Here is a 23,164-nt window from a genome sequence, read left to right as displayed (position 1 = left end):
GGCTATCGTATGGCTATTAACCAATAAACTTACAACTTTCTGTTAGAGCGAGTATTTGCGTATACGTTTCTCTTGCGAATGACTTCAAGAATCGGGCCCCTATAGGCCTATTCTGTAACTCGTTAAGACGGTTAACGACGGGTTTCGGTTCGTTAAGTTACCGAAGCGACGCGGTAGCGAGAAATGATATTCTGTAAGTCGTGGTAACGAATTTTGTCGGTATCGCAGTCGGTAAGTTAACGAAATTAGTCGATAGCGGCGATTACCGAAGCGAGGGGTTCGGGACCCCTCGTTAACGTGTAACGAGGCTCGATAGCGTGCGTAACCATCAAACTGTGCGTACTTTTCTCATATTCGTTGGAGATTAGAGGTTAGGTTGAGCACGTTTAGTTTTCGTCTTCGGACTGCTCCGGACGAAACTAACCTTGAAAAACCCCCGTATTTTTCTTATGGTGGTTTGTGTTTTGGAGAAAATTTAAAAAAAAAAAGAAAAGCAAGGGTAAGTAAATTTGAATCAATTTAACCTTATTCATATGTCTCTTGAATTATTAACAGTAAAATATGAAGGTTGTTTGTCCAGCACGTTACAATCTTTGTAACACCATTTCGTTAAGTATTACCATGCTCTAACAATATATATTTCAAGGAACATAATAATGGCTGTCGGATTTCTCGCTTGGGAACTTATGATTCTACGAGAAAGAGTACGACAGATGGAAAGGCGCGTAGAGCGGAGAGTATTGCGAGACGCACAGAATCCATTTGATCTCCCTCGTAACGAGTTTATGAACATTTTTCGCATTAGTCCAGATCTTGCATTGGAAATAACAAATTTGATAAGGCCTGATTTGATTCGCCAACGTTCTACTGGTATATCTCCGGAAATACAGGTAATTCTCTTCTTGTGTGACAATGTTTTTTTATTAACATGTACTAACTGAAAACTGAAACTATTTTTGTGTGTTATACTATATTATTTTGTAGACGTTGATAGCAGTTCAGTTTTATGCGCATGGCAGTTATCAAAGGCCAACGGGAGATCAATTCAACTTTAACGTAAGTCAGCCAACAGTTAGTCGATGTCTCCACGCAGTGACAGCTTCGATTAATCAGCGACTCTTACGTCGATGGGTACAATTTCCGATGACTCGGGAAGAACGCCAGGCGGCGCGTGCCAAATTCGCAAATGCACCACAACCATTTGAGGGAACAATTGGAGCAATTGATTGTACCTTTGTTAACATTTTGGGGCCATCTGAACACGAAGAAGCATTTGTAAATCATCATGGGAATCACTCGTTGAATGTGCAAGCCGTGAGTAACTTGACATGTGTATGTATTACTGTGGGACACTTTTATTCTGTCTGTAACATAATTATGTATGTACTTTCAGATAGTTGATACAGATATGAAAATATTGAATATCAATGCAAGGTGGCCAGGAGCAAGAAACGATGCATACATTTGGAGCACTTCTCCAATCCGTCGAGCTATGCAATTTCATTACGACAGAGGCGAGCGTCGAACTTGGTTAATTGGTAAATAGCTGTGATAAAAAAAATAGGATAAGTTTGTTTAAACATTAGTTAAATGACTTATATTAATTAAAATATCTCTTCTCAATATATTACTATATTTTAGTAGCAATACTGAATAATAAAATTATAATCTAAAGTTAAAATATTTTATAGGTATATTATATATGAAAAACTAATTATTATATAATAATAAATATATTAATTATGTATATAAATGAATAATGTATACAGTAAATGGTATACAGTTAATTTTATTGTGTATCTCTTATAATTTATTTTACAATTTTTATACAAAAATTGTGTACTTTGTTTTGTACTGAAAATTCTTTGAAGAATTGCTCGTTTCACTAATGTTCGTCTTCACTAATGTGAAGAAATAGAAATTAGATTTATAAATATTAATGAATAAATAAAAATATTTTATTTTATAAGGAATTTACGCAGTTTGTTGCAAATATAGACAAACATCTTTTTAGACAAGAGTTTAAGATATATTTTTATATCTTAAATGTACATTTTTTACAGGTGATGCTGGATATCCGTTGGAACCGTGGCTCATGACGCCCTTGCCACATTACCCTGAAGGAACTCGGCAATTCGAATACACGAGGGACTTGTGTAAAGCAAGAAATGTAGTGGAGCGATTTTTCGGTTGTTTCAAGGGTATGTGGAGATGTTTATCGTATCAACGCGTATTGATGTACGATCCGACGTTTGCTGGACATATCGTGAATGCCTGTGCTGTATTGCATAATATGCGACTTTATCATCGCCTTCCTGCAGCCGACTACTACGATGCCGTTGATGATGGTGTCAATAATAATAATGTACAAATACGAGACAATGATCAAGGTGATGAAAATATTAGACAAGGCCCTCGTGCCCTAGCGCAGCGCATTCAGAGTCAATTAATGCGCGAACGATATGAACACCTTCCCGACGGTAATGCGAATGCCAACTAAATGTATGAAATAACAAAATCAAATACAAGTGATGTTAATTTTTGATCATTTTATTTAGCTGATAATATTATCACATAATTGTACATATATTTTATTGTCTAAATCATATAAACTTTTGTAACTTTTAATAAACATTATAGTATTAAACATTATAGTATTAAACTTTTGTAACTTTTAATAAACATTGTATTATATTAATAAAATAGTAATACTGACAATACTATGACTATGTGCTATCTATCATCTACGACTATTAATCTACTATTTATCATGACTTTCTTGAAAGCGAAGTTTCTAGAATTCTAGTGAGACTATCGAGCAAGACATTTCGTACGCGATCATATTCGACCATCCTTTCAAAAATGTCATTCCTCCTCTTATCGTTTTCTGCCATCATTAAAGCAGCATCTGCAAGCTTAGATGCTGCTTCCGCCTGCAATTGCGTACTTTGGGCTAAAACCTGTTTTACATTCAAATGCGATAATTAATTTAATGAAAATGCCTCAAATAAATATACATTTATAAAAAGGTGACAATAGCGAATAATTACAACTCACATTCATCGTATTAGCATTTTGCGCCTCGATCGCCTGAAATACTTCTCTGGCTTCTGAGAATTGAACGCCAATTCTCTCGGTACTAATTCCTTAAATAAATAATAAAGACGTACAGTAATATGTTGATTATAAAACAATTTGTTTATCCAAAGAACTTGTATTTACATGTCGTTAACTAGTCATTTAAAATAATGAATAAAAAAAATTTTATTAAACGTTTATTCAATATTTTATATTAATTAATCATTATAATTAATAATCCTATAAATGTTTATTTAATAATGTGACATAAATAAATGTATATTTATGTCACATTAACCGAACACATTTACTTTATATTAATTAATCATTTGAAATAAAGATAAAGAAAAATATATTTAATATTTACTCAATATTAATTTAATATTTATTTTACATTAATAGTTATTTTATTATTATTATTAATCATTGATCTTACTATAATTAATAATAGAACGGCAATAATAAGACGGCAATCACATGAGTAGAAAAGCTATTTCGCACAAGATACACACCGTATTTTTCGCAACTAATGCACGGATAAAAATTGCGATTTAGCAAGTCCAAATGTCGCAAAAAATCGCGTTTTCATACATGTGTTGTAAAAACAATTTTATTTTTATTTTACGTCAATTGTTTCCTGATTGAGTTATACTCACTTTTTCTTCTTGCAATTTTTTTTATAGGAGTAGGAACAGGTGGTGTATTTTCTATTTCCTCCGGTGCATTATTGTAGACATCGTCATTACCTCCTACAAAAAAGTTAAAGTTTCTCTGTACAACATGGTATATACAAATTTCAAGCTTCTTCGTTACTTTGCTTTTCTGACTTTTTACATTTCCAGATATCGCCGTGTTTCTAGTTGGTTATTTTGTTGCTTCAATAGGAGAAGTTAGTTAGAAACTCAGCGATAACTTGTAATTTGAAAAAGTAAATCTAAATATGAATTATAACACTATTTAACCTCACATGGACGTTATTTTATCATGAAATAATTACCGGCATCATAAACCAATTCTTCAGAAGTCGTGGGATTGTCTTCGTTGAAAATTATTGCATTTTCATTTTCGGCACGACACGAGATGACAATAGGTGCCCTATCAAGAATCTCTGAGTTTCCTGCTGCCAGTACCTCATTAGCAAACTCCTGCAAATTCATACAAAAATTATTATTAGGTACCAAAAATCATTGCAAATTACTGCAGACCGATATAGGCATTCCTTCGACGTTTGGTAATTTTAATTATTGTTTGCTGCATCACCTGTTCTTCAGGAAAGCTATCGATGGAATTATTAACTCCCTCAACAAAATCGTAGCCAATAATCCCCAGAATTTTTTTGTCCATCTCCGTGAGATGATTTTCAACTGGCCTATTGCCTGTTTGTGCACGAGCGGCGCGAAGTTTCGAGATCTTTTCTGAAACTTTCGTTTTGCTGTCCCTCCATGTCTGCAATAAACACATACATATTTGACAACTCTCATTTTTGCAGAATTACATGTTCAATTATTTGTAAATATATACTTACAGTTTTCCAAGAAGCAACATCTTTCTCCTTGCCACTTTTGGACATTGCATTTAGTTGGCTGGCCAGTTCCTCCCAACTTCCTTGAAGATCAGCTTGCCCTTGCAACGATATAAATTTGCCGGTTGCAACATGAGGATTAATAACAAAATAATCCACCATTGCCTCCAATTGTTCTTTTGTTGCTCGCCCTTGTCTCGCTTTTTTTGCTGATGGTTGTGACCTTTCACAAAAATGTAATCTTAAACACGTATTTCGATCTATTCAGCTTCTACTTTACAAGCATCCAATTTTAGAATTTATTTATTTATTGCAAATAAAACTCAATTTACTATTGACTGTTATACTTACATTTTCTCGTAAACCTAAGAACAAGTTTAAGAAAAACTTCGTGTAATTGCACAGTTTCCACTTTACAAGAATATTTTTTTTTTTTTTTTGGAGGTTTAATGTGTTTAATCTTATGCAGATATATGACACGTATAGCTCTTATCTTTGCAAGGTTGATACCCTGCCTCCCTCTTATTTCTTCTATTATTCTTCTTGTTTTCTTAATAACTTCATAGACACTCTATCTTCTCTAATTCTTCGTTTTGGATTCTTCCGTTATTTTCCTTTTCGTTCGTATTCTAGTCCTTTGTCATAGACCCTGCTTTACAAAAATATACACCGAAATAAGGTTATGGTTAAGAGTGCCATGTGTGTATTTTCCCAGACACAGTGGAATACGCGACGTTTCATTGGTCAACAAGCAAAATTTTCATGATGTTTTTAAGAACGCATTGACGTCGCTATCGACATCGTTAACAATGTCATGTAACGACTAGCCTCGCTTCCTTCAGTTACAGAATACCAATTTCACTAGGCCGTCGCTAGCGCAAGCGACGAATTTCGATAACGGTAACTTAACGATAGTTGTCGCTATCTTTTTAACGAGTTACAGAATAGGCCTACTGGGGCTCTATTCTTGAATTTATTCGCAAGAGAAACGTATTCGCAAATTCTGTTCTTACAGAAAAGTTAGAAATTTATTGGCTATCGTATGGCTATTAACCAATAAATTTACAACTTTCTGTTAGAGCGAGTATTTGCGTATACGTTTCTCTTGCGAATGACTTCAAGAATCGGGCCCCTGGTCTGGTACTCCTGAATCAAGAGTATTAGACCAAGCTGGGTGCTATTCCGTAACCACTTACCGACAACTGTTGAAGTCGTTAAGTGTCGTTGCGCATATTTTTTCATATATCAAAATACATGCGCAAAGACACTCAACGACATCGATAGTTGTCGGTAATTGGTTACGGAATAGCAGCCCATCGTTATGTGTTATAACGACAATTGCGCAGATATTTTATATGGTAAAAAAGCTGCGCAACTGTCGTTATAACACATAACGAGATAACTCGAGTTACAGAATTCCACTACTGCGCCGCGATTCTGTAACTCGTTAAGAGGTGTTGATATCGTTATATTGTCATTGCGCAGCTTTTTTACTATATAAAATATGCGCAACTGTCGATACGCGTATCAAAAAATTCTAGCACACTGTAAACACGGTCTATTCCATATGCGTGTGTGAGATAATGTGCATGCAAGTGTTGAAATGATCAAACATTGCTAAAAAGTCGTGTCGGAACGTTTTTATGCCATGATTCAATCTATCGGAAGACAAGAACTGTGCAATAATGTTAAAATGCTGAAATTTACAACTTTAGCGTGGCATGAAAGAGATCATTTTTGACACACACGTAACAAGAAATTAATTTCTCTAATGATAAATGGATAATAAAAAAATAATTATCTCTAAAATTTGCAGGTTATTTAAATACACTTTCCAGAAAGATTAAAAAACTTTTATTTTTTAATAATGTACAGACATCAGAATATCTTCTAAACAAATGATAGAAGATATGCTATATAGACAACACTTTATTGGAATAGAAATCGAATTTCCAAAATTGATCTGGTGTATTAATGCAGTGAGTTGCTCGTACATTTTCATCGTTATGTAGTTTAGTACCATCAAGACAAAGACCAGTTTCTACGTTTATTATTCTGCCATCCTATAATTAAAAATATATTTTTTAATTACTTATAAATCGTACAATATTGTATCTTGAGATTAAAAATTAAATAGTACCTTTGTTAATATCCATTCCTTTCCATCTTTTTCATTATTGCAATCAGACATTTGAATTTGTGCATATGATTTTGAATCATTATCCAATATTCTCCCACAGATATCTTCTCTCCGTAATTCACCAGATTTGCTTAATGAAAAAAACTAAATTGTCCAGATATAACAAATATTTCAATTTAACTTGTGTATGAGTATATTAGCGTTATATATGTAACGTATGTACATTTGTAGAAGAAATGTTTAATTTCAAGACATTAACCTGTTTTACTTTTGCCTTCGTTTTTATACCACAGAATTTTAAATATTTTTTAGATTTAACTTTTTTTCAATACTATGTAAATTAGAAAAAGATATAATGTAAGTTAAACCAAGGTTTAAAATTTCGGGAGTATTCTACTCTGGAGCACAAAAAAGCCTATATTTAGAAATTAAAAAACCTATAAATTATAAAAATATAAATTTTATTGCATTTAGATATTGTTTTTGTTTAATTTTAAAGAAACCATTAAAAAAACATGTTGCTGATTGATACAATTGCATTAATTGTATTTATTTCAAACAAAAAAGTAAAAAAAATTTTTAGTAATTATATGTAGCTATGATCACAAAAAGGGAAAATTTTATAAGAAAAATTTAGTGAATTGTAAAAAATAAATAAAGAATATTAAAATTTCCTCTTGACTTTAAATAATCTTAATTAATAGATATATATTTTATATGTATGTAAAATTTGAAATCGATTCTTTGAAATATATCAATTGATTAAAAAAAACAGTTTCGAGAAAGAAGCGTTTAAAAAGTTGAATATAAATAACATACATATAGGTGCGCCATAGATTATAAATGTTTGTAACTTTGTCATTTTTTCACTTTTCGATGAAACATTTTAGGAACGTATTATTCAGAAGTATTAAAAAAAACTTTTTTTTAAATTCCTTAGAATAGCTTTAAGTATTCAAGAAAATAAAGAAATAGAACATTGTAATATCTTAAATTAAACATTTCTATAATTAATCAGTGTAATTTGCACTAATTTTACATACCTGACTTGGATATAACTTAGTATGACAATTATATAAACCTAAATTGTACGGTTTATCTTCATCATGTTGTAGATTGTCTAAACATAGTCGTCGATTGCGCAATCTGACACGACCATAAGCTATCGCATTTTCATCAGGGATGAATTTTTCTGGATAAATATTATCGAGATACCATTTGAAACTTTTACACTTGAGCTTCTTCCGCAATTCCAAACGTTTGCTTATATCTCCAATCAGTTTCGGATTGTCCTATGGATTTTATTTGTCTATTTGTATAAATAAAGGAATTATAATTAGATAATGTTCTCGATCTTACCTTGAACTCGCTACGATGAAGTAAAAATAATCTTTTATATTCGTCCATCCATACAAATGCTAAACGAGCAGTATTTATTCCATGAGTATCTTTATCATTTGGAAATTTGTATGGATGGAAATTTCGAAATATATGGCCAACTCGGGAACAAGGAATGATTTCTAATGTACCACCGCATTGCCAAATCTGTAAAAAAAAATTAATTTATTAAGAATTTGTTCAATTAAAAGATTTATAAAAATCAAATATAAAGTTAAATTTTTAAAAAATGAAAAAACTTTTCAAACCGTTCATTATTAGAATATAATTTTTCTGTATGTACAGTGTACACTAGTGTATTTAATCGAATTAACTAATTAAGATAAGGTCAAGATATTAAATAAATATTTATTAAGCATGAATATTAAAAGAGATCAAACTCGCGTGTGATAAGAATGAATAGCCAGAAAACATCGCCTACAACTGGCACTAAAATTCACGAGTATCATACTGCACATCACAGATGTACATGAAAAGGCATATATAATCAATATACTGTAACGTACAAATCACAAAGTTTTAGGAAATATTTTTGCTACAAATACATAGAATAACTTCAATATTTACACCACGTGAGAATTTAAGTCATAGAAGTCATACAAAATAAAAAAAGTGAAGATAATTTGCTCGTAACCATTTTGTTATTATAGAGAATGCTAAACTGCCCGTCAAACTTGATCGAGGTCAATAACGTAGAGTCGTTCGTTTATTCTTGTTCATAAAAATATTTGGTTTAAAATACAAATTATGTAGCTTGTACGTACAAATGAATAGCATACCTCAGTTCAGAATAGATTGAGGAATAAGACTATATTCGTCAAATTACGATTAGAGGCCATAAAAAAAAAGTTATTTGTGTGATCAAATTTTATTTATCTAAACGCAAATTTTTGAAAATTTGATCGTACAAAAAACTTTTTTTTACGGCTTTTAATCATAATTTGACGCGAATATAGTCTTATTCTTCAATCTATTCTGACGTGAGGGATGTTATTTATTTGTACGTATAAGCTACATAATTTGTATTTTGAAGTAAATGTTTTTATAAACAAGGATAAACGAATGAATCTACATTATCGACCTCGATCAAATTTGACGGGTAGTTTAACATCCTCTTAAAGTTTAGAATTAAACTTTCTTACAAAAACAAAATAAGCTCATCAAAAAAGTGTGGATGGCATTAAATCATTGTTATTAGTTATTTTATATTATGAACCTAAGTTTAATAAACGTTTACTTAAAAAAAAAGTTTACTTACTCTGAAAGACATCTCCAAGTTTTCACCTCCCCAACCATCCATCTCATCATCATAACTACCAATTTCCCAAAAATATTTTTTATTAATAGCAAATAGACCGCCTGCCATGGTAGGAGACCTAGTTGGTGATATGGGAGAAACACGCGATTCAATTTCGCTTTTCTGAATATTTATCCACGTAAAATGTCCCGACCATGTAAAACCACCAACTTGAAAGAAAAATGCTTCGTTATCGTGGAAGTATTCTAATGTCTCCTCAGAAATGTTATCAATTATTGGCATTAATACAGCACTTCTATTATCCTTTATTCGCTGTAGTAGAGGTTGTAACCTGTATTATGTTAAAATATGTATACAATATATTAATAAAGCTCTCTCTTTCCCTTTCTCTCTTAATGTAAAATTATTTTAATACTTAAGATAGGATCACTGTTAATAGTCAATGAACAAATAAGAAAAATTGAATCAGTCAATAAACAAAAATAATATAAATTTTAAGTAAAAAATATTTTTAATCAAATTTTAATCTATAAAAATTGAATTTAAAAAATCTATTAATGTGAAATTTATTTTAATATTTTTTTACCGTTATTTATTGATAATATTTATTGATAATAATTGAGCGATTAGTGCAGTGATCTTATAAAAGGTATAAGTAGTATCTAAATAAATGATTAGATTGAAGTACCAGTCTTTAATAACTTCGCAATGCGCATCCAGAAAGACAAGAACATCACCTACAGCATTTTTTGCACCATGAAGACGAGCACGTATCAGTCCTTGTCTATATGGTAATCTTAATAGTTTTACTTTGACAGGTAAACGCGTCGAAATATAATAATTTAATTGTCCCTGAAGTTCTTCTACAAAGTAACATAACCAGAAAATACATTTTATGTATAACATCAATTATTTAACATATTGTAATATCATTAAATGATTACATTATTTTCTTATGTAATACTTTGTTTTATGTAATAACATTATTTTATAGAAAAAATATTTTGACATTTGCACATATTACATAAAATGATGCCTAATATACACTTAACTACATTTTGAGAAATTATTAGATTTTATAAGATTTTTAGGGATTTTTCACATTAATAATTCAAAACACAACTTAATATAATCTTAATTATTACCCATGTACTACACACACATAGACGCGCGCGCGCGCACACACACATAAGATATCATTCAAAAATTTTTTAATTATTAATACATGCCGTGTCCTAGTACAGCGTTGCGCCAACGTTTCGCAAACGTTGTAGTTTGCATCATCAGAGTTAAGAGCTTCAATACTGAATTCTCCTAGATTGTGATCGTCCTTAAAGATTCCTTATCTTGGTAGCGGTGGGAAAGGAAGAGCAGAGCGAATTGTCCAATGTTTTAATTGATCAATTAAAAAACCAGGAGGACAATGTGTTAAATTTGATTTCTCTGATAAACTTTATCACAGTTAAAGTTATCGGGATATTTCAAATTTTGACGATATTTCTTAGCAAAGTAACCTTAAGAAGGAGCTAGAATTAGAGCTCAGCATATTGCACAGAGTGTCCAGTCTTCATCCAATGTTCGACCAAGACTGATTGAGAAAAGTGATTGTATTCGAAACACTGTTGGTGCTCTTTGATTCATGTACTGATTTTCCTTCTGGTTTCTCCTACGTACCTTTTTCTGCAAGAACAAGGGATCATGTATACACCTGGTGATTCTAGGCATGGTCTCTGATCCTTCGGATTAGGAAGTAACTGGAAAATCTTCCTTTGAAGATTACTTTAATATTGTGTCTACACACAATTTTGCCTCTGTTATACCTTGAAGATATGGAAAAAAGCCACCCTCTTCTCTTCTTTTTCTTCCTCCTCAATCGGCGTCTCAGTATTATTAAGAAAATTTTATTCTTTAATCTTTGGATTGTTCGGTTAACGTCCTTGCTGCTATATCCACTTTTCATCATCAGGACAAGGTCCTTAATCATAATCCAAGAGAGCTCAGTATTAGAGCCCTCATGATACAAACTGCAACATTTGCGAAACGTTGGCACAACGCTGTACCAAGACGCAGCATGTATCAGGAAACCCTTTCTATTGAAAGCAACGTCAATAACCGCGAAAGCTTTAAAAATTATTAATACTTTTATTAATCTCTTAGTAGATCAAAATATTTAAAAAATATTACAAAATTATGATACAAAATATTCAAACAAAACAATTTTGTTTTTTAAATTATATTATGTTATAGTAAATTAACAATATATTTGATATGGCTTAGTTTGAAAAACAGGGTGAAAATTTTATCAAAATAACAAAGGGTGAAAGTTTCATCAAATTAATTTAATATGTTTCAAGGATATAAAGACTCATCTTTTTTGGCCATTATTTTTCTATTCAATCAGAGACAGATTCAAGGATAAGTAGATACTTTCTTTTTATGGAACTGGTATTAATTTTGAGAAATTATCCCTTAAAATCTTTTGGAATAATCAAGAATTGTGTCCTTTATAATATATTAATAACAATACCTTCCTCACTATGGTCGTCTACTAAAATAATTTCTTTTAATAACTTTGGTGGAGAACGTCTCAAGACACTGTGTACTGTGCGTAATAAAACGCTCCATGGTTCATTATAAAAAATAATTATTATGCTAGCACTTGGTAATAATTTGTCGTACGTAATATTCATACATCTGAAACATGAAATTTATTTAGAAATACAAAAAAAGTTTTACATTTACACACACACATAATATTTATATAAAAATATCTTTTTAAATGCTCTAAACTATATGTTTTAAAATCTTACAGTGGGTTGCGTACATCTGGCAATTTTCTGGTTAATGATATCTTGTTTGAGAGGACGACGTTCAACGCTTTTTTTGCAAGTGCCGCTTCACCGAGAATCTTGTCTTTTCCATATAAATAAGTAGGCTCTCCATTTTCTCCAAGTTCAGATACAACATTATGTTCCAATTTTGATATCTGTCGCTCGTATCTAAAATGTTATTATAATCTAATATCACAGTAGGTTAAATAGTATCATTCTTATAATACTTATAGTATTGTTGTTTTATTAGTATTGTTTTGTTGGACTTTTGTCTCTAATAATTTTAATACAAAATTTTGATAAAATTTCGAAAAAATACTACTAATACTAAAATAAAAAAATAAAAAATTTTTATTGAAATTGTAATATATTTTTGAAGTAAAATTGCAAGGTAAAATTACAAAAACATCTAAGATAAGATTTGTGTAAAATTTTTCTTGAAAAAATGTCTCTAATAATAAAGTTTTAACAAAAAATTATATTATGTGTTACACATTATGAAAAAGCAACAAAATTTTATTAAAATTACAATAATTTTTTTATAAAACTGCAAGGAAAAATTACAGATACCTCATAATGACAAATTAATAATATTTGATTAAAAGTATTAAATTTTTGATAAAATTTTGATAAAAATATTAATTAAAATGTTCTAAAATATAATTTAACAAAGTGTCATTTAAAGTTTATAAAGGTTACAAAGTTTATAAAAATTTCATTAAAAATGTGTTTTTCATGTACATTTCAAAGTATAAAAAATAAAAAATAAAGTATAAAAATTTCATAGATTATTCTATTATTATGTTTAAGTATCTGTGTAATCTTTGAGCACAATTCTTTTATTAGTTTAAAGTTATTTTTATGTTTGTATTTTGTAGTACTTATTGTACATTTAGTGAGAAAGTAATATTACGAAATAAATCAAACATACTTCAACAAATATTTGTGCAGAAGTTGATTTGGACCCACTTACTCATTTAAGTTATTTATTTAAAACTGCAGCAAAATATAATCATTTACATTACATAAACGATTATAAGTTGTTTTATTTTTTATAGCTTCATTTATCAAGTCAAAAGATGGGTATCTATAATCAAATTTTTTCTCATTGATTGATCCTGAGAAAAAAATTTAAGAACTCTGCCGTTTTTAAATTTCAATCATTTTCAACCAGTATTGTTTAGCGAATACAAATTTTATTAAAATAAAATTTTATTAAAATTTTTCCACCAAGGTTGATTCGATAATTAAATTACAATCGCAAATGTCGATAAAAAAATAGCAAATAAAAACAAGTTTACCTGTCCATTTGTAATGTCCGTAATACGATGTTCACATCTTTTTGTCTTTGAGAATTATCGTCATCCCCCGGACGGAATGGAGACTGTTCTTCACGAGTTCGGGGACTGTTGCGGACACGAAATAATTGCTTAGCGATTATTAGAATGCCGATTACGTACAGTGTGCAAAATGACAATTTCAACAGCGACTTGCGACGGGTATGCAGCATTTTTTCCGGAGCGTATCGTCAGGGTGTACCATTCTGAACGAGAATTATCGGACGATCGACATGCTGTGCAGTTATTGTTGACGAAATATTGCCACGTTAGTTGCGTTAGGTTATGACGGAGCAAGAGACTCGACTCTTCAGAGATGTGCGAGGTTGATCGGTTATATATACCTCATTCATATCACGTGCAGCGTAACTGCAACAGGTGAATTAGAGTTCAGTATGAAAAATATTGCTCCGACACACGTGCACACCGCTGCACACACTTGGGAAATATATTAATAGTACTAATATGGTAGAAATGCATATACATATGTTGCGATTAATTAGTAAAGTATGCCGGATATACCTGCTCGTTACGGACACGAGAAAAAGAACGAGGAGGAAAAGTAAATTTAAGTGTGTATCGGTATATCCATCCGTAATGGGACTGCTCTAACTGGTTGTACATTAATATATACACATATTTATCTTTCCCGTTTTCTTTCTTTTGAGTGTACAAAATACAACACAAGAATGGATATCAATTTCTATACTCTTGTAAAAAAAAATTTTCATATCATAATATTTTTTACAAATTTTTCAGATTTTATAAAGATTTCAGATAAAAAATTTCCTTAAATTTTTCTTCAAAAATTATAGAATAAGAAATTTTATAAATCTTATAATTCATTATTTGTTTTCTTTAATATCCTACAATATTCGTGTGAATAAATAAATAAATATATATACATATTATATATATATATATATATATATATATATATATATATAAACATAAATTAAAGCTTTATCAGAAAATTTTGTCTCATGCTTTGCTAATAAAGTATAAATTATGTTCAAAATTGATTAAATTTTGGATGTCAACTGAATAACAAGGTAATATCAGACTCGTTAGTCAGCAGAATATAAGACGAAAAATATTATTATTAGTTATAAGCTTGGCGCTGATGAGAGTAAGATTTAGGAAAAAATTTACGTGCATAGAGAAAGACTTCACATTGTTTCATTTATAATAGATTTTGGCGAAAGTACAGATGTGTAAAGCGAAACAGTGTCAAAAGTAAATTCTAAAAAAGCTTTGCATATAGCCAAAAATTTGTCGAAAATAGATTTTTGCAAAGCGACCACTATAAATCTCGTCAACAAAATAAGCCAGATGTAACAAAATATAATTTATTGCAAAATTAATCAATCTCTACCATTTCGCAATTATTTTAAAAAATATTATCGTCTTCGATAAAATTTTTCTACTCTCTTAAAAAATTTTTTTTAGAAAATGTAAAAATTACAAACTTGGTACATTTATTCTTTGATATTTGATGGTTTTTTACCATTTTTTTCAAACAAAATATTTTTACGAGCTAAAAAGAGATACTTTTGAGAATTACTGCAAATCTGTATGCATTATTGTATAATTGTATATTTAAGAGAATGCATTGAAGCGTAAGAGGCCCTTAATTTCTCTGCCTCTAATTAAAAAAAGGTAAGTTTTTTTCATTATTCATCGATTGATCAATCACATTATGCACAAATACAGTTTTTACAGAACAAAGTTGTATTTGCGTATAATGTGATTAATCGATGAATTAAAAATTCCTAAAATGTAATCAAATTAGAAATTGTTTTGTGTGAAAGTCCACGTGAAATAATACAATTATACCTTATTTTACCTTATTTTAAACAAGAAACGGTGTGATACTCCACCTTTGCATGGAAAATTGACTATAGACTCATTACAGGTTTTCAATTTTTGTTAAAATCTTGAATATTATTCAGGGTTATGACTCTTGATCATGTATATCAAGATCAGGATCATTGTAGATAGCTCTCATTTTTATCATTATTTCTTTCACTATAGTTTACATTTTCACTAACATATCGTTCTCATATAATAGCTTTTTATATAATTTTTGTATAATATTTAATAGCGTCATATATTCTGATATTTTTCGAAAACAAATTAACCCTGTCTCGTCATATCGGGATACGATGTACTCAATGTGATTTTTCACGTTGCTGCATTTTGCAATAAAATTTATTTATTTAAATAATTCTAATCGCTTAAAAATAAAGTATTTTTTATCTTATTCATATTTGTTTGACTTTATTTGTTACTCAAAAATATCGATTAAAAAAAGCTAGAAAATATGATTTTAGTCCAAAAATATAGTAAAGTTACAAGATTCCATAAATCTTAGTGTGACGAGGGAAGATAATCAAAAATAGGTGTAACGTTAGGATTAAATTAACGAACTAGGATTAAATTAAGATTAAAAATTTTTAAGGGTAAAAATCAGATTCAGTAATTCAAAAACTATGAAAAGACATACCGTTTTACTTGCCACTCCAGGAATCAAAAGTTCAATTTTTCTCATCGTCAGCTTTTCATCAAAATTTTATTAACATTATCATGGAAAATGTCGTAACTACAAAAAGTAACATAATTACTGGATGCCGTATTAATAACTCTTTGGCAATAATTTAAAGTTGAGTTTTCCTTAGCCAAATCACTATGTATTATAACTTTTTAATCTTTTTTGTATTATATATTTGTATTACTAAGCCTGAAATTTAAATAAAATTAATCGAATTTACTTAAAGATTGTAACATTGTTATCTATTTTCTTTTAAATTTAATTTGCGAAAAACTTTTATTTGTTTTTTCAATTGTTTATAATTCAAAAATAAAATATTATTGATATCTCAAGACTAAATAAAATATAAAATATAGATCTACTAACAAAATCTACTATAATAGTTTAGTCGAAAAATTCATTATCAAAATAATATTAAATCTGCTGCGATCACGTGATATTGCGGAATATTGCTATAAATAAATTATATTATTTATCTATAGAAGGAAAAGCAATTACAATATTCTAAATGCAAAACAAATTATTGTACAAATTACATTTTTCCAATTTATTATCAAAATTGTTATTGAAACATTAAAATGTCCCCTGTACATAGTATTAGTCCCCTTTGCAACTACTACATCATGCAAAACGCACACAAATAAAATCAAAATAAAAGTATCAAAATCAAAGATCTTCAAGACTAGCGATTCGCGTCTTCTTCTGTCTTGTGGAAGAGAAAAATTTCTCAATATCGGAAAACGATTTTCCCAAAGTTTCAGGCAAAAAAAAGTATACAAAAGCTGCACCCATTAGAGATATAAAGCTAAAGGAGAAAAAAATGCCCTCAATGCTCATGCTTTTCAAAATGTACGGATAGCTCTTTATGACGGCAAACATCATTATGTAAGCAATTGAAACCATGAGACCCCCACCGATACCGCGCACAGATACAGGTAACAATTCGCCGATCAATGTCCACGGTATAACTATAAATCCAAACGAACTGGTACAGATATAAGATAATACGAAAAATAGTAGTAACCATTTTTGATTGACCATGGTTTCCTCAGTATTACCGTTTTCATCGTGCCACACCACAAAATGCATGTACATTCCAGAAAGAAACATAGAGATAGCCATTCCAATCCCGCTCAAGATGCAAAGAAATCTTCTGCCGTATTTTTTACTGCAGAAAACCGTTATTATACTTATGACAAATCGAATGATACCTAACATAACGAGCGCACCATGTTCGTTGAAATTCTTGCCAAACGTTCCACCCATTTCGCGAAAGACAGAAATAGCGTAAAATATAATCACGTAACAACCAGATAGCTGTTGCAATAAAAAAAGTAAGAAAAGTATCAGTAGAGGTTTGTAAGCTATCGGAGAAGTAAATTTGTAATAGTAATCTTTCATAGATTCTGTGATACTTTTCGGCGCTTCATCACTCGTTACGCGGTTTCCATAGTTCTCCATGATTCGCGAGTATTCCTCCTCACAAATCTAAAAAATATTTTATCTGTTGACGTTCTGAAATATTTTCTAAATAGCAGGGTTAGGTAGTAATTAATTAAAAAGTAAGACCATGAAGTTGAAAAGTTAATAATTTTTAACTTAGTTAATCTCAAATAAGATAATTTCTTACTTTAACTAATTAATTTTAAAATACGTAATTTTAAAATATGTAAAACTAACTTGTTAACTTTTTTCATAAGTTAAAAATTTACCTATGTAAAAGAAAAATATTTCAATGTAAAAATAGTATTTGTTATTTCCTGAGGTTAATTTACAAATAAAATGTTAAATTTATTTAATAATTTATATTGTAATTGTATGTGTTATTCAGAGTTTTAAAAAATTAGAATCTAATTTAAAAAAATACGACATTCTAATTTAATATAAAAATGTTTTTCAAAAATAATTTAAGGGAGCACACTTAGATGTGTCAAAATGGGAATCTAACTGTGGACTTTTTGTGAAAAAATAGAGCTAATGAAATTGTGTTTATTCCATTATGAAAATCATACTTTTTTTTTACTTGATATTTAAATTTTATTAATTTTTATTAAATACTATAAAAGGGTGTCGTTATTCAAGTTTTCCTCAATAATGTTATTATATCTTGAAGACGGCTTGATTTATCAACTTGCAATTTTACTTTCTCTAAATACTAAAGGTTAATGTATATTTTTTAAATCACTCACATTTTCATCGCATCTAAAAACCGAGCAAAAATTTAGGTGCAAAAATGAGAGATTGCTATATTAACTTTGCCTAACTACTACATTCAACACATATTTAAAAAACTGGCTATGAGCACTAAATTTATTTCAAAATTTCAACTTTATGAAGTTTGTGTCCTTTTGTTTCCCATTAAATTCTGTAGAAGCAATAATAATTATATATTATTAATAATATAATAAGCAATAATAAAAGTAAATAACTTTTACCCTTTGTTTTTTTTGTTAATTTATGTTACTTACAAAGTAAAATTAAGGTCAAAACGTTGTAATTTATTAATCTAATAGAACTTTCTAATTTGATAGATTAAAAAATTTTACCTGCGTCAAAGTAAACACTTTTTTAAAACTACGATTTAGGAAAACTTGAATAGCGACGCTACTTTATATTATTTTTAAATAAACATTTCTTTATTTTTTCACAAAAAAATTAAAATAAGAGTTATTCTATCTAGGTGTATATATTAATTTAATTAAACTGAATCTTAATGTTACTTTTAATTACCTTAATTTTTTATTCATGCAAATTTTAACTTTTCTAAAATAATTTTATAAGCCATTTTACTTGAGTTTTATAAAATATTAATTAAATTTTTAAACAATTACCCAACCCTGCTAAATAGATATTGCAAAATACTATATTGTACTCACTGTTTGCCTTCTATTAAGTAGTTTTAAACTGTGTTTTATTTTGCAAATTTGTCTTTCATCAAACAAGCCACTTTGAAAACATACGAGCCAGTAAGGGCTTTCAGGTACAAAGTAAAGTGTAAGGAAAATACAACACTCTAATGCAAGGAAAATTATAGTCATCTTGCGCCAGTCTAGCATTACAGCTAAACAACAGGTGATTAATATACCCAATGACACAAACACAGAATTAAGGCATAAAATCATTGGTCTGACTTGTGGATGTGTAAGTTCTGATATATAAACTAGAGAAACGGTTGTTAAACCTGCTGCAATTCCAGCTACAACTCGAGCCGCATAAACAGTGATTTTGGAGCGGGCAAATATCAATAAAATCCATGATATTGCCGCAGGAACACAAGATAATAAACAAACTACTTTGCGTCCAAATTTATCCATCAGAGGTCCAGCAATGAGAGAACCTATTGGCAACGTTATTGTAACTAGACTTGCTGTAGAACAAAATAAATGTAAAATAATACTCAATGTTACTGTTTAAAAAATTCTAATTTTCTACTGATTACTAAATAAATACTGTATAGCACTACAAAGCAATTATAAAAGACACATAGCAATTCTAATCTTTTACTCAATAATTTACTGCATATTCCAAGCATAAATATAAATCTCATAAAACTAACCTATCCAAGAACCTTCACTCTCAGTTATTTTCATATTATCATCTGATTCTAACCCATCTAATAAAATAGTACTGTACGCCATGTTTATACCAGCCTTTATAGTGATACAGTGAATTATACAGCTTGTAATAATCTGAAAAAGAATACATAATAATTTATTTCTGTCAATATATCAAGGATAAAATAATAACAACATCATAGGAAATACATTACTTATTTTATTAATATATATAAGATTAATTTACCATTTGCCTTTAATTGATTTTATCCTTGTTAAAAAAAATAATACAATGCTTGCATGGTCATTAGTGTAATGTTATATGCCATTCTCTAGCAGAACATTTTTATATATACAAACATTATATTTTATATTTACAAAATATATATACAAACACACTATACACACTACCTATCTTAAAAGTATTTACCCTTTGTCTTTCTTAATTAAATGATGAAAATTTAGAAGAGTAAATTTAAATCTTTCTTCATAATGTTTTCTTTGGGCTTAATAATTTTGACATAAAAAAAGAAATATATGGAAAACTTGAAGAACAAATACTTTTTGATTGTGTGTATATATAAACAAAATGTTCTTAAAATTTTTTTAAAAATATTTACGTCAATTACATAAAGAAACACTAATTCTATACTTTAAAAAATTTCTGTTAAAAATGTATATTAAGATAAATATATAATTGTTAAAAAATAAATACCAGATTGTACAATTAACTAAGAATTTAATTAAACAGGATATATACATACACATATATGTATATATGTGTATGTGTGTGTTGCTCTTCCTGAATATATACGTGTGCATGAAGTATTGAAAATTTACCTGTGGTATTACATCTGCTATAGTAATTTTCTTCTTTGAACTTCTATTGGTAATCCGTGGAAGAAAATTACTGAAAAAAATTAAATTTCCTATGTTTTTTAAACCAAATAAAAAATAAACAAATAAACAAAATACGTCCAAATTTAAATTTTTAACAATTTTTTAATTTTTACATTACGATACAAATATTTCAATACAAAAATACAATACAAAAATTACAATACAATTTTTAATTTCTTAAATTGTACATGTAATAAGAATATTTTAATACATTAATAAATATTATATATAAACTTTATTTATTTTACCTGACTTCATTGTGAGGTTTCTTATTGTGTTCTGCAACTGAATGTGTCCTTTCCTCAACAATATCTTCTGTTGTATTCATTTCAAATAATAATATTAAAACTCTTGTTAAAATATTTCTGAAATATAAAAGCAGTAAAATAAATATAATAAACTACTTAACTCCAAATTATTAAGCATTTAATCTTTCATTTATTTGAAATTTGTTTACCTATTACTGATATACTGATATACATAAGTTTAAAGGATTCTTAAAGCAAAGGATAATTATTCAATAGGAAATAATGTCAAAAAAAAAGAATGCCAGATAAGTGAAAAGATATAAATGTAATAGTCTTGGCTAAGACTTGTACATTTGCTCGCAGTTTGGGTAAAATTTTAGAAGTAGTAAAAATGCAAATACAAATAGCATTATTACATATTTAGAAAATGATTGTTATATTAGAATGTATTGACACATGATTAAAATTATCATTAAATTGCATCCATTAAATTTTATGATACGATAGCTATATCGTTATTAAGAACTTCTCTAAGTGATTACGTATTTAGATCAAGATAACCGAACTTGCGTACTAATGGTAATTATGAACGTGTGTATGTATACTCGCATATATTTGCTTTACAACTATATGACTTACGCCGTAACAATTGTAAAACGACAAGTGTACTTTCCAGCAAGACACAGTTGCCTTGTTCTTTTTCGCTGCACTGGTGCAACAGGTTAGAGTAAGACAAATATATTTTTTCTCACTCTAACTTATTGCACCAGTGCAACAGTAAGCGAAAAAGAACAGGCCAAGTGCAACACAGTAGCTGGGTTCGGGGCTTTGAGTATATATACATGTGGAGGAGGAATGCCAGCAACTGAAAGCAACTGAAAGTGTGTCCAAGATCTGTGCGAGAGAGAAAGGTATATCATGATACTCGCTTTCTCTGCGCATGCGTTAATATCATTATCTGCACCGCAGTTTCAACACTTCTTGTGCACTTCTTGTGCACTTTTGTACTTATTTACGGATTGTATGTGTGTGTAAACATACAATGGGTGCGTTCCGTTTCACGCATAATACGCATGATGCATCGTTCATCCTTGTTGTTTGTCAAACGTTAAACAAGGATGAACAATGCATTATGCGCATCATGCGTTGAAACGGAACGCAGCCAATGCCAGCCATTGTACATATAGCGTTTGACGCATGCGCAGAGAGAGCAGGTATCATGATATACCTTTCTCTCTCGCACAGATCTTGGACACACTTTCAGTGCTGGCATTCCTCCTCCATGTATATATACTCAAAGCTCTACTCCCCCTTTGCCACCCGCCGCCATCTTGGGATCGTACAGCCGTGTGCGTTGCGTATATCTACTAGTTTAGGGCCACCGCACAAACTCTTCCATAACGCGTTACGTTACGTTAAGTACTCCATACGAACTTAAGTTGTACTTAAAATTTAACTTAAATCAACGCACAAAGAAACCCTTAACGTAAGAACTTAAGAACTTACGTTAAAAGTTTCTTTGTGCGTTGATGTAAGTTTAATTTTAAGTACGAACTTAGATTTATGGAGCACTTAACGTAACGTAACGTGTTACGAAAAAGCTTGTGTGGTGGCCCTTACACCGAGCACTTGGTACACGCGCGTATCAAGTAGTGAATTTAAGCTGATCAGCCAATGATTAAACACATTCACTAGTTATTTACTATTTGATACGCGTACCAAGTGCTCGGTGTAAAGGCCCTCACACATGAATTAACATAACCGTAACAGTAAGGTTTCGACCAATCACTTACTTGAATTAGCCGGTTACGGTAGGTTACGGTTATGGTCGCCCAATCCGACGCGTTAAAACCTTACGTTATGGTTATGTCAATTCATGTATGAGGGCCTTAAGGCCGGATCTTCAATAGGTGTAGTAAGCCTTATGCCATAAGAAATTGACCAATTATAATCGAATATGAGAAGAATAATCGAATATAATTGGTTAATTCCTTATGGCATAAGGCCGGATCTACAATAGATGTAGTAAGTCTTATGCCATAAGAAATTGACCAATTATAATCGAATATGAGAAGAATAATCGAATATAATTGGTTAATTCCTTATGGCATAAGGCTTACTACACTATTGTAGATCCGGGCTAAAGCTTACTACACTATTGTAGATCCGGGGCTCGATTCTTGAATTCATTTGCAAGAGAAACGTATTCGCAAATTCTGTTCTTACAGAAAAGTTGAAAATTTATTGGCTATCGTATGGCTTTCAACCAATAAACTTACAACTTTTCTGTTAGAGCGGGTATTTGCGCATACGTTTTCTTGCGAATGAATTCAAGAATTAAGCCCCC

At 29.9% G+C, this 23,164-nt stretch overlaps 4 protein-coding genes across 8 annotated transcripts; 1 reads left to right on the top strand and 3 right to left on the bottom strand.

Moving 5' to 3' along the window:
* Window positions 1–87: 87 nt before the first annotated feature.
* Window positions 88–2,625, top strand: LOC118644725 (putative nuclease HARBI1). The gene is made up of 5 exons (XM_036283961.1): window positions 88–499; window positions 647–890; window positions 985–1,314; window positions 1,394–1,538; window positions 2,064–2,625. Exons 2-5 carry the CDS (start codon window positions 657–659, stop codon window positions 2,498–2,500), a joined length of 1,146 nt encoding a protein of 381 aa, XP_036139854.1. The 5' UTR covers window positions 88–499; window positions 647–656; the 3' UTR covers window positions 2,501–2,625.
* A 4-nt stretch (window positions 2,626–2,629) lies between these two features.
* On the bottom strand, window positions 2,630–5,780 carry LOC118644726. Its single transcript, XM_036283962.1, has 8 exons — window positions 5,699–5,780; window positions 4,952–5,249; window positions 4,604–4,823; window positions 4,339–4,524; window positions 4,076–4,223; window positions 3,735–3,827; window positions 3,058–3,146; window positions 2,630–2,960 (listed from the first exon to the last, which is right to left on the bottom strand). Coding segments are annotated over exons 2-8 (930 nt in total). The 5' UTR covers window positions 4,954–5,249; window positions 5,699–5,780; the 3' UTR covers window positions 2,630–2,768.
* Window positions 5,781–6,439: 659 nt separating this feature from the next.
* LOC105837857 (polypeptide N-acetylgalactosaminyltransferase 1) lies at window positions 6,440–14,227 on the bottom strand. 2 transcript variants are annotated; one of them, XM_012682996.3, is made up of 10 exons: window positions 14,087–14,227; window positions 13,529–13,933; window positions 12,207–12,395; window positions 11,924–12,090; window positions 10,085–10,259; window positions 9,397–9,727; window positions 8,100–8,285; window positions 7,784–8,032; window positions 6,741–6,884; window positions 6,440–6,663 (listed from the first exon to the last, which is right to left on the bottom strand). In XM_012682996.3, the coding sequence occupies exons 2-10, from the start codon at window positions 13,735–13,737 to the stop codon at window positions 6,514–6,516; spliced, it is 1,800 nt and encodes a 599-aa protein (XP_012538450.2). In that variant the 5' UTR covers window positions 13,738–13,933; window positions 14,087–14,227; the 3' UTR covers window positions 6,440–6,513. The 2 variants fall into 2 exon arrangements, 1 of the variants encoding a protein (XP_012538450.2); XR_003626799.2 differs by lacking the exon at window positions 14,087–14,227 and having other exon boundaries at window positions 6,627–6,663; window positions 6,741–6,870.
* A 2,407-nt stretch (window positions 14,228–16,634) lies between these two features.
* LOC105837858 (facilitated trehalose transporter Tret1) lies at window positions 16,635–21,718 on the bottom strand. 4 transcript variants are annotated; one of them, XM_028194661.2, is made up of 7 exons: window positions 21,457–21,718; window positions 21,027–21,065; window positions 20,818–20,934; window positions 20,510–20,579; window positions 19,672–19,804; window positions 18,992–19,482; window positions 16,635–17,603 (listed from the first exon to the last, which is right to left on the bottom strand). In XM_028194661.2, exons 3-7 carry the CDS (start codon window positions 20,895–20,897, stop codon window positions 16,782–16,784), a joined length of 1,596 nt encoding a protein of 531 aa, XP_028050462.1. In that variant the 5' UTR covers window positions 20,898–20,934; window positions 21,027–21,065; window positions 21,457–21,718; the 3' UTR covers window positions 16,635–16,781. The 4 variants fall into 4 exon arrangements, with proteins under 4 accessions (XP_028050462.1, XP_012538452.1, XP_012538454.1 ...); XM_012682998.3 differs by lacking the exon at window positions 21,027–21,065; XM_012683000.3 differs by lacking the exon at window positions 21,027–21,065 and having other exon boundaries at window positions 18,992–19,452.
* Between the last annotated feature and the right edge of the window lie 1,446 nt (window positions 21,719–23,164).

This window comes from Monomorium pharaonis, chromosome 3 (genome assembly GCF_013373865.1).
Source record: "Monomorium pharaonis isolate MP-MQ-018 chromosome 3, ASM1337386v2, whole genome shotgun sequence".
NCBI lineage: Eukaryota > Metazoa > Arthropoda > Insecta > Hymenoptera > Formicidae > Monomorium > Monomorium pharaonis.
The sequence above is the reverse complement of the archived record's forward strand: the minus strand, read 5'-3'. Positions and strand labels throughout refer to the sequence as shown.

Excerpts from the sequence above, each read along its gene's own strand:
- LOC118644725 (XM_036283961.1), top strand. The coding sequence starts at position 657 with ATGGCTGTCGGATTTCTCGCTTGGGAACTTATGATTCTACGAGAAAGA. Across the intron at positions 1,315-1,393 it reads ACTCGTTGAATGTGCAAGCC|ATAGTTGATACAGATATGAA; the intron begins GTGAGTAACTTG and ends ATGTACTTTCAG. Across the intron at positions 1,539-2,063 it reads GCGTCGAACTTGGTTAATTG|GTGATGCTGGATATCCGTTG; the intron begins GTAAATAGCTGT and ends CATTTTTTACAG.
- LOC118644726 (XM_036283962.1), bottom strand. Across the intron at positions 4,224-4,338 it reads ATAGCTTTCCTGAAGAACAG|GAGTTTGCTAATGAGGTACT; the intron begins GTGATGCAGCAA and ends ATGAATTTGCAG. Across the intron at positions 2,961-3,057 it reads AAAATGCTAATACGATGAAT|GTTTTAGCCCAAAGTACGCA; the intron begins GTGAGTTGTAAT and ends AATGTAAAACAG.
- LOC105837857 (XM_012682996.3), bottom strand. The coding sequence starts at position 13,737 with ATGCTGCATACCCGTCGCAAGTCGCTGTTGAAATTGTCATTTTGCACA. Across the intron at positions 12,396-13,528 it reads CGGACATTACAAATGGACAG|ATACGAGCGACAGATATCAA; the intron begins GTAAACTTGTTT and ends ATAACATTTTAG. Across the intron at positions 12,091-12,206 it reads CCAGATGTACGCAACCCACT|ATGTATGAATATTACGTACG; the intron begins GTAAGATTTTAA and ends TTCATGTTTCAG.
- LOC105837858 (XM_028194661.2), bottom strand. The coding sequence starts at position 20,897 with ATGAATACAACAGAAGATATTGTTGAGGAAAGGACACATTCAGTTGCA. Across the intron at positions 20,580-20,817 it reads AAACCTCACAATGAAGTCAG|TAATTTTCTTCCACGGATTA; the intron begins GTAAAATAAATA and ends AATTTTTTTCAG. Across the intron at positions 17,604-18,991 it reads TACTTAATAGAAGGCAAACA|ATTTGTGAGGAGGAATACTC; the intron begins GTGAGTACAATA and ends AATATTTTTTAG.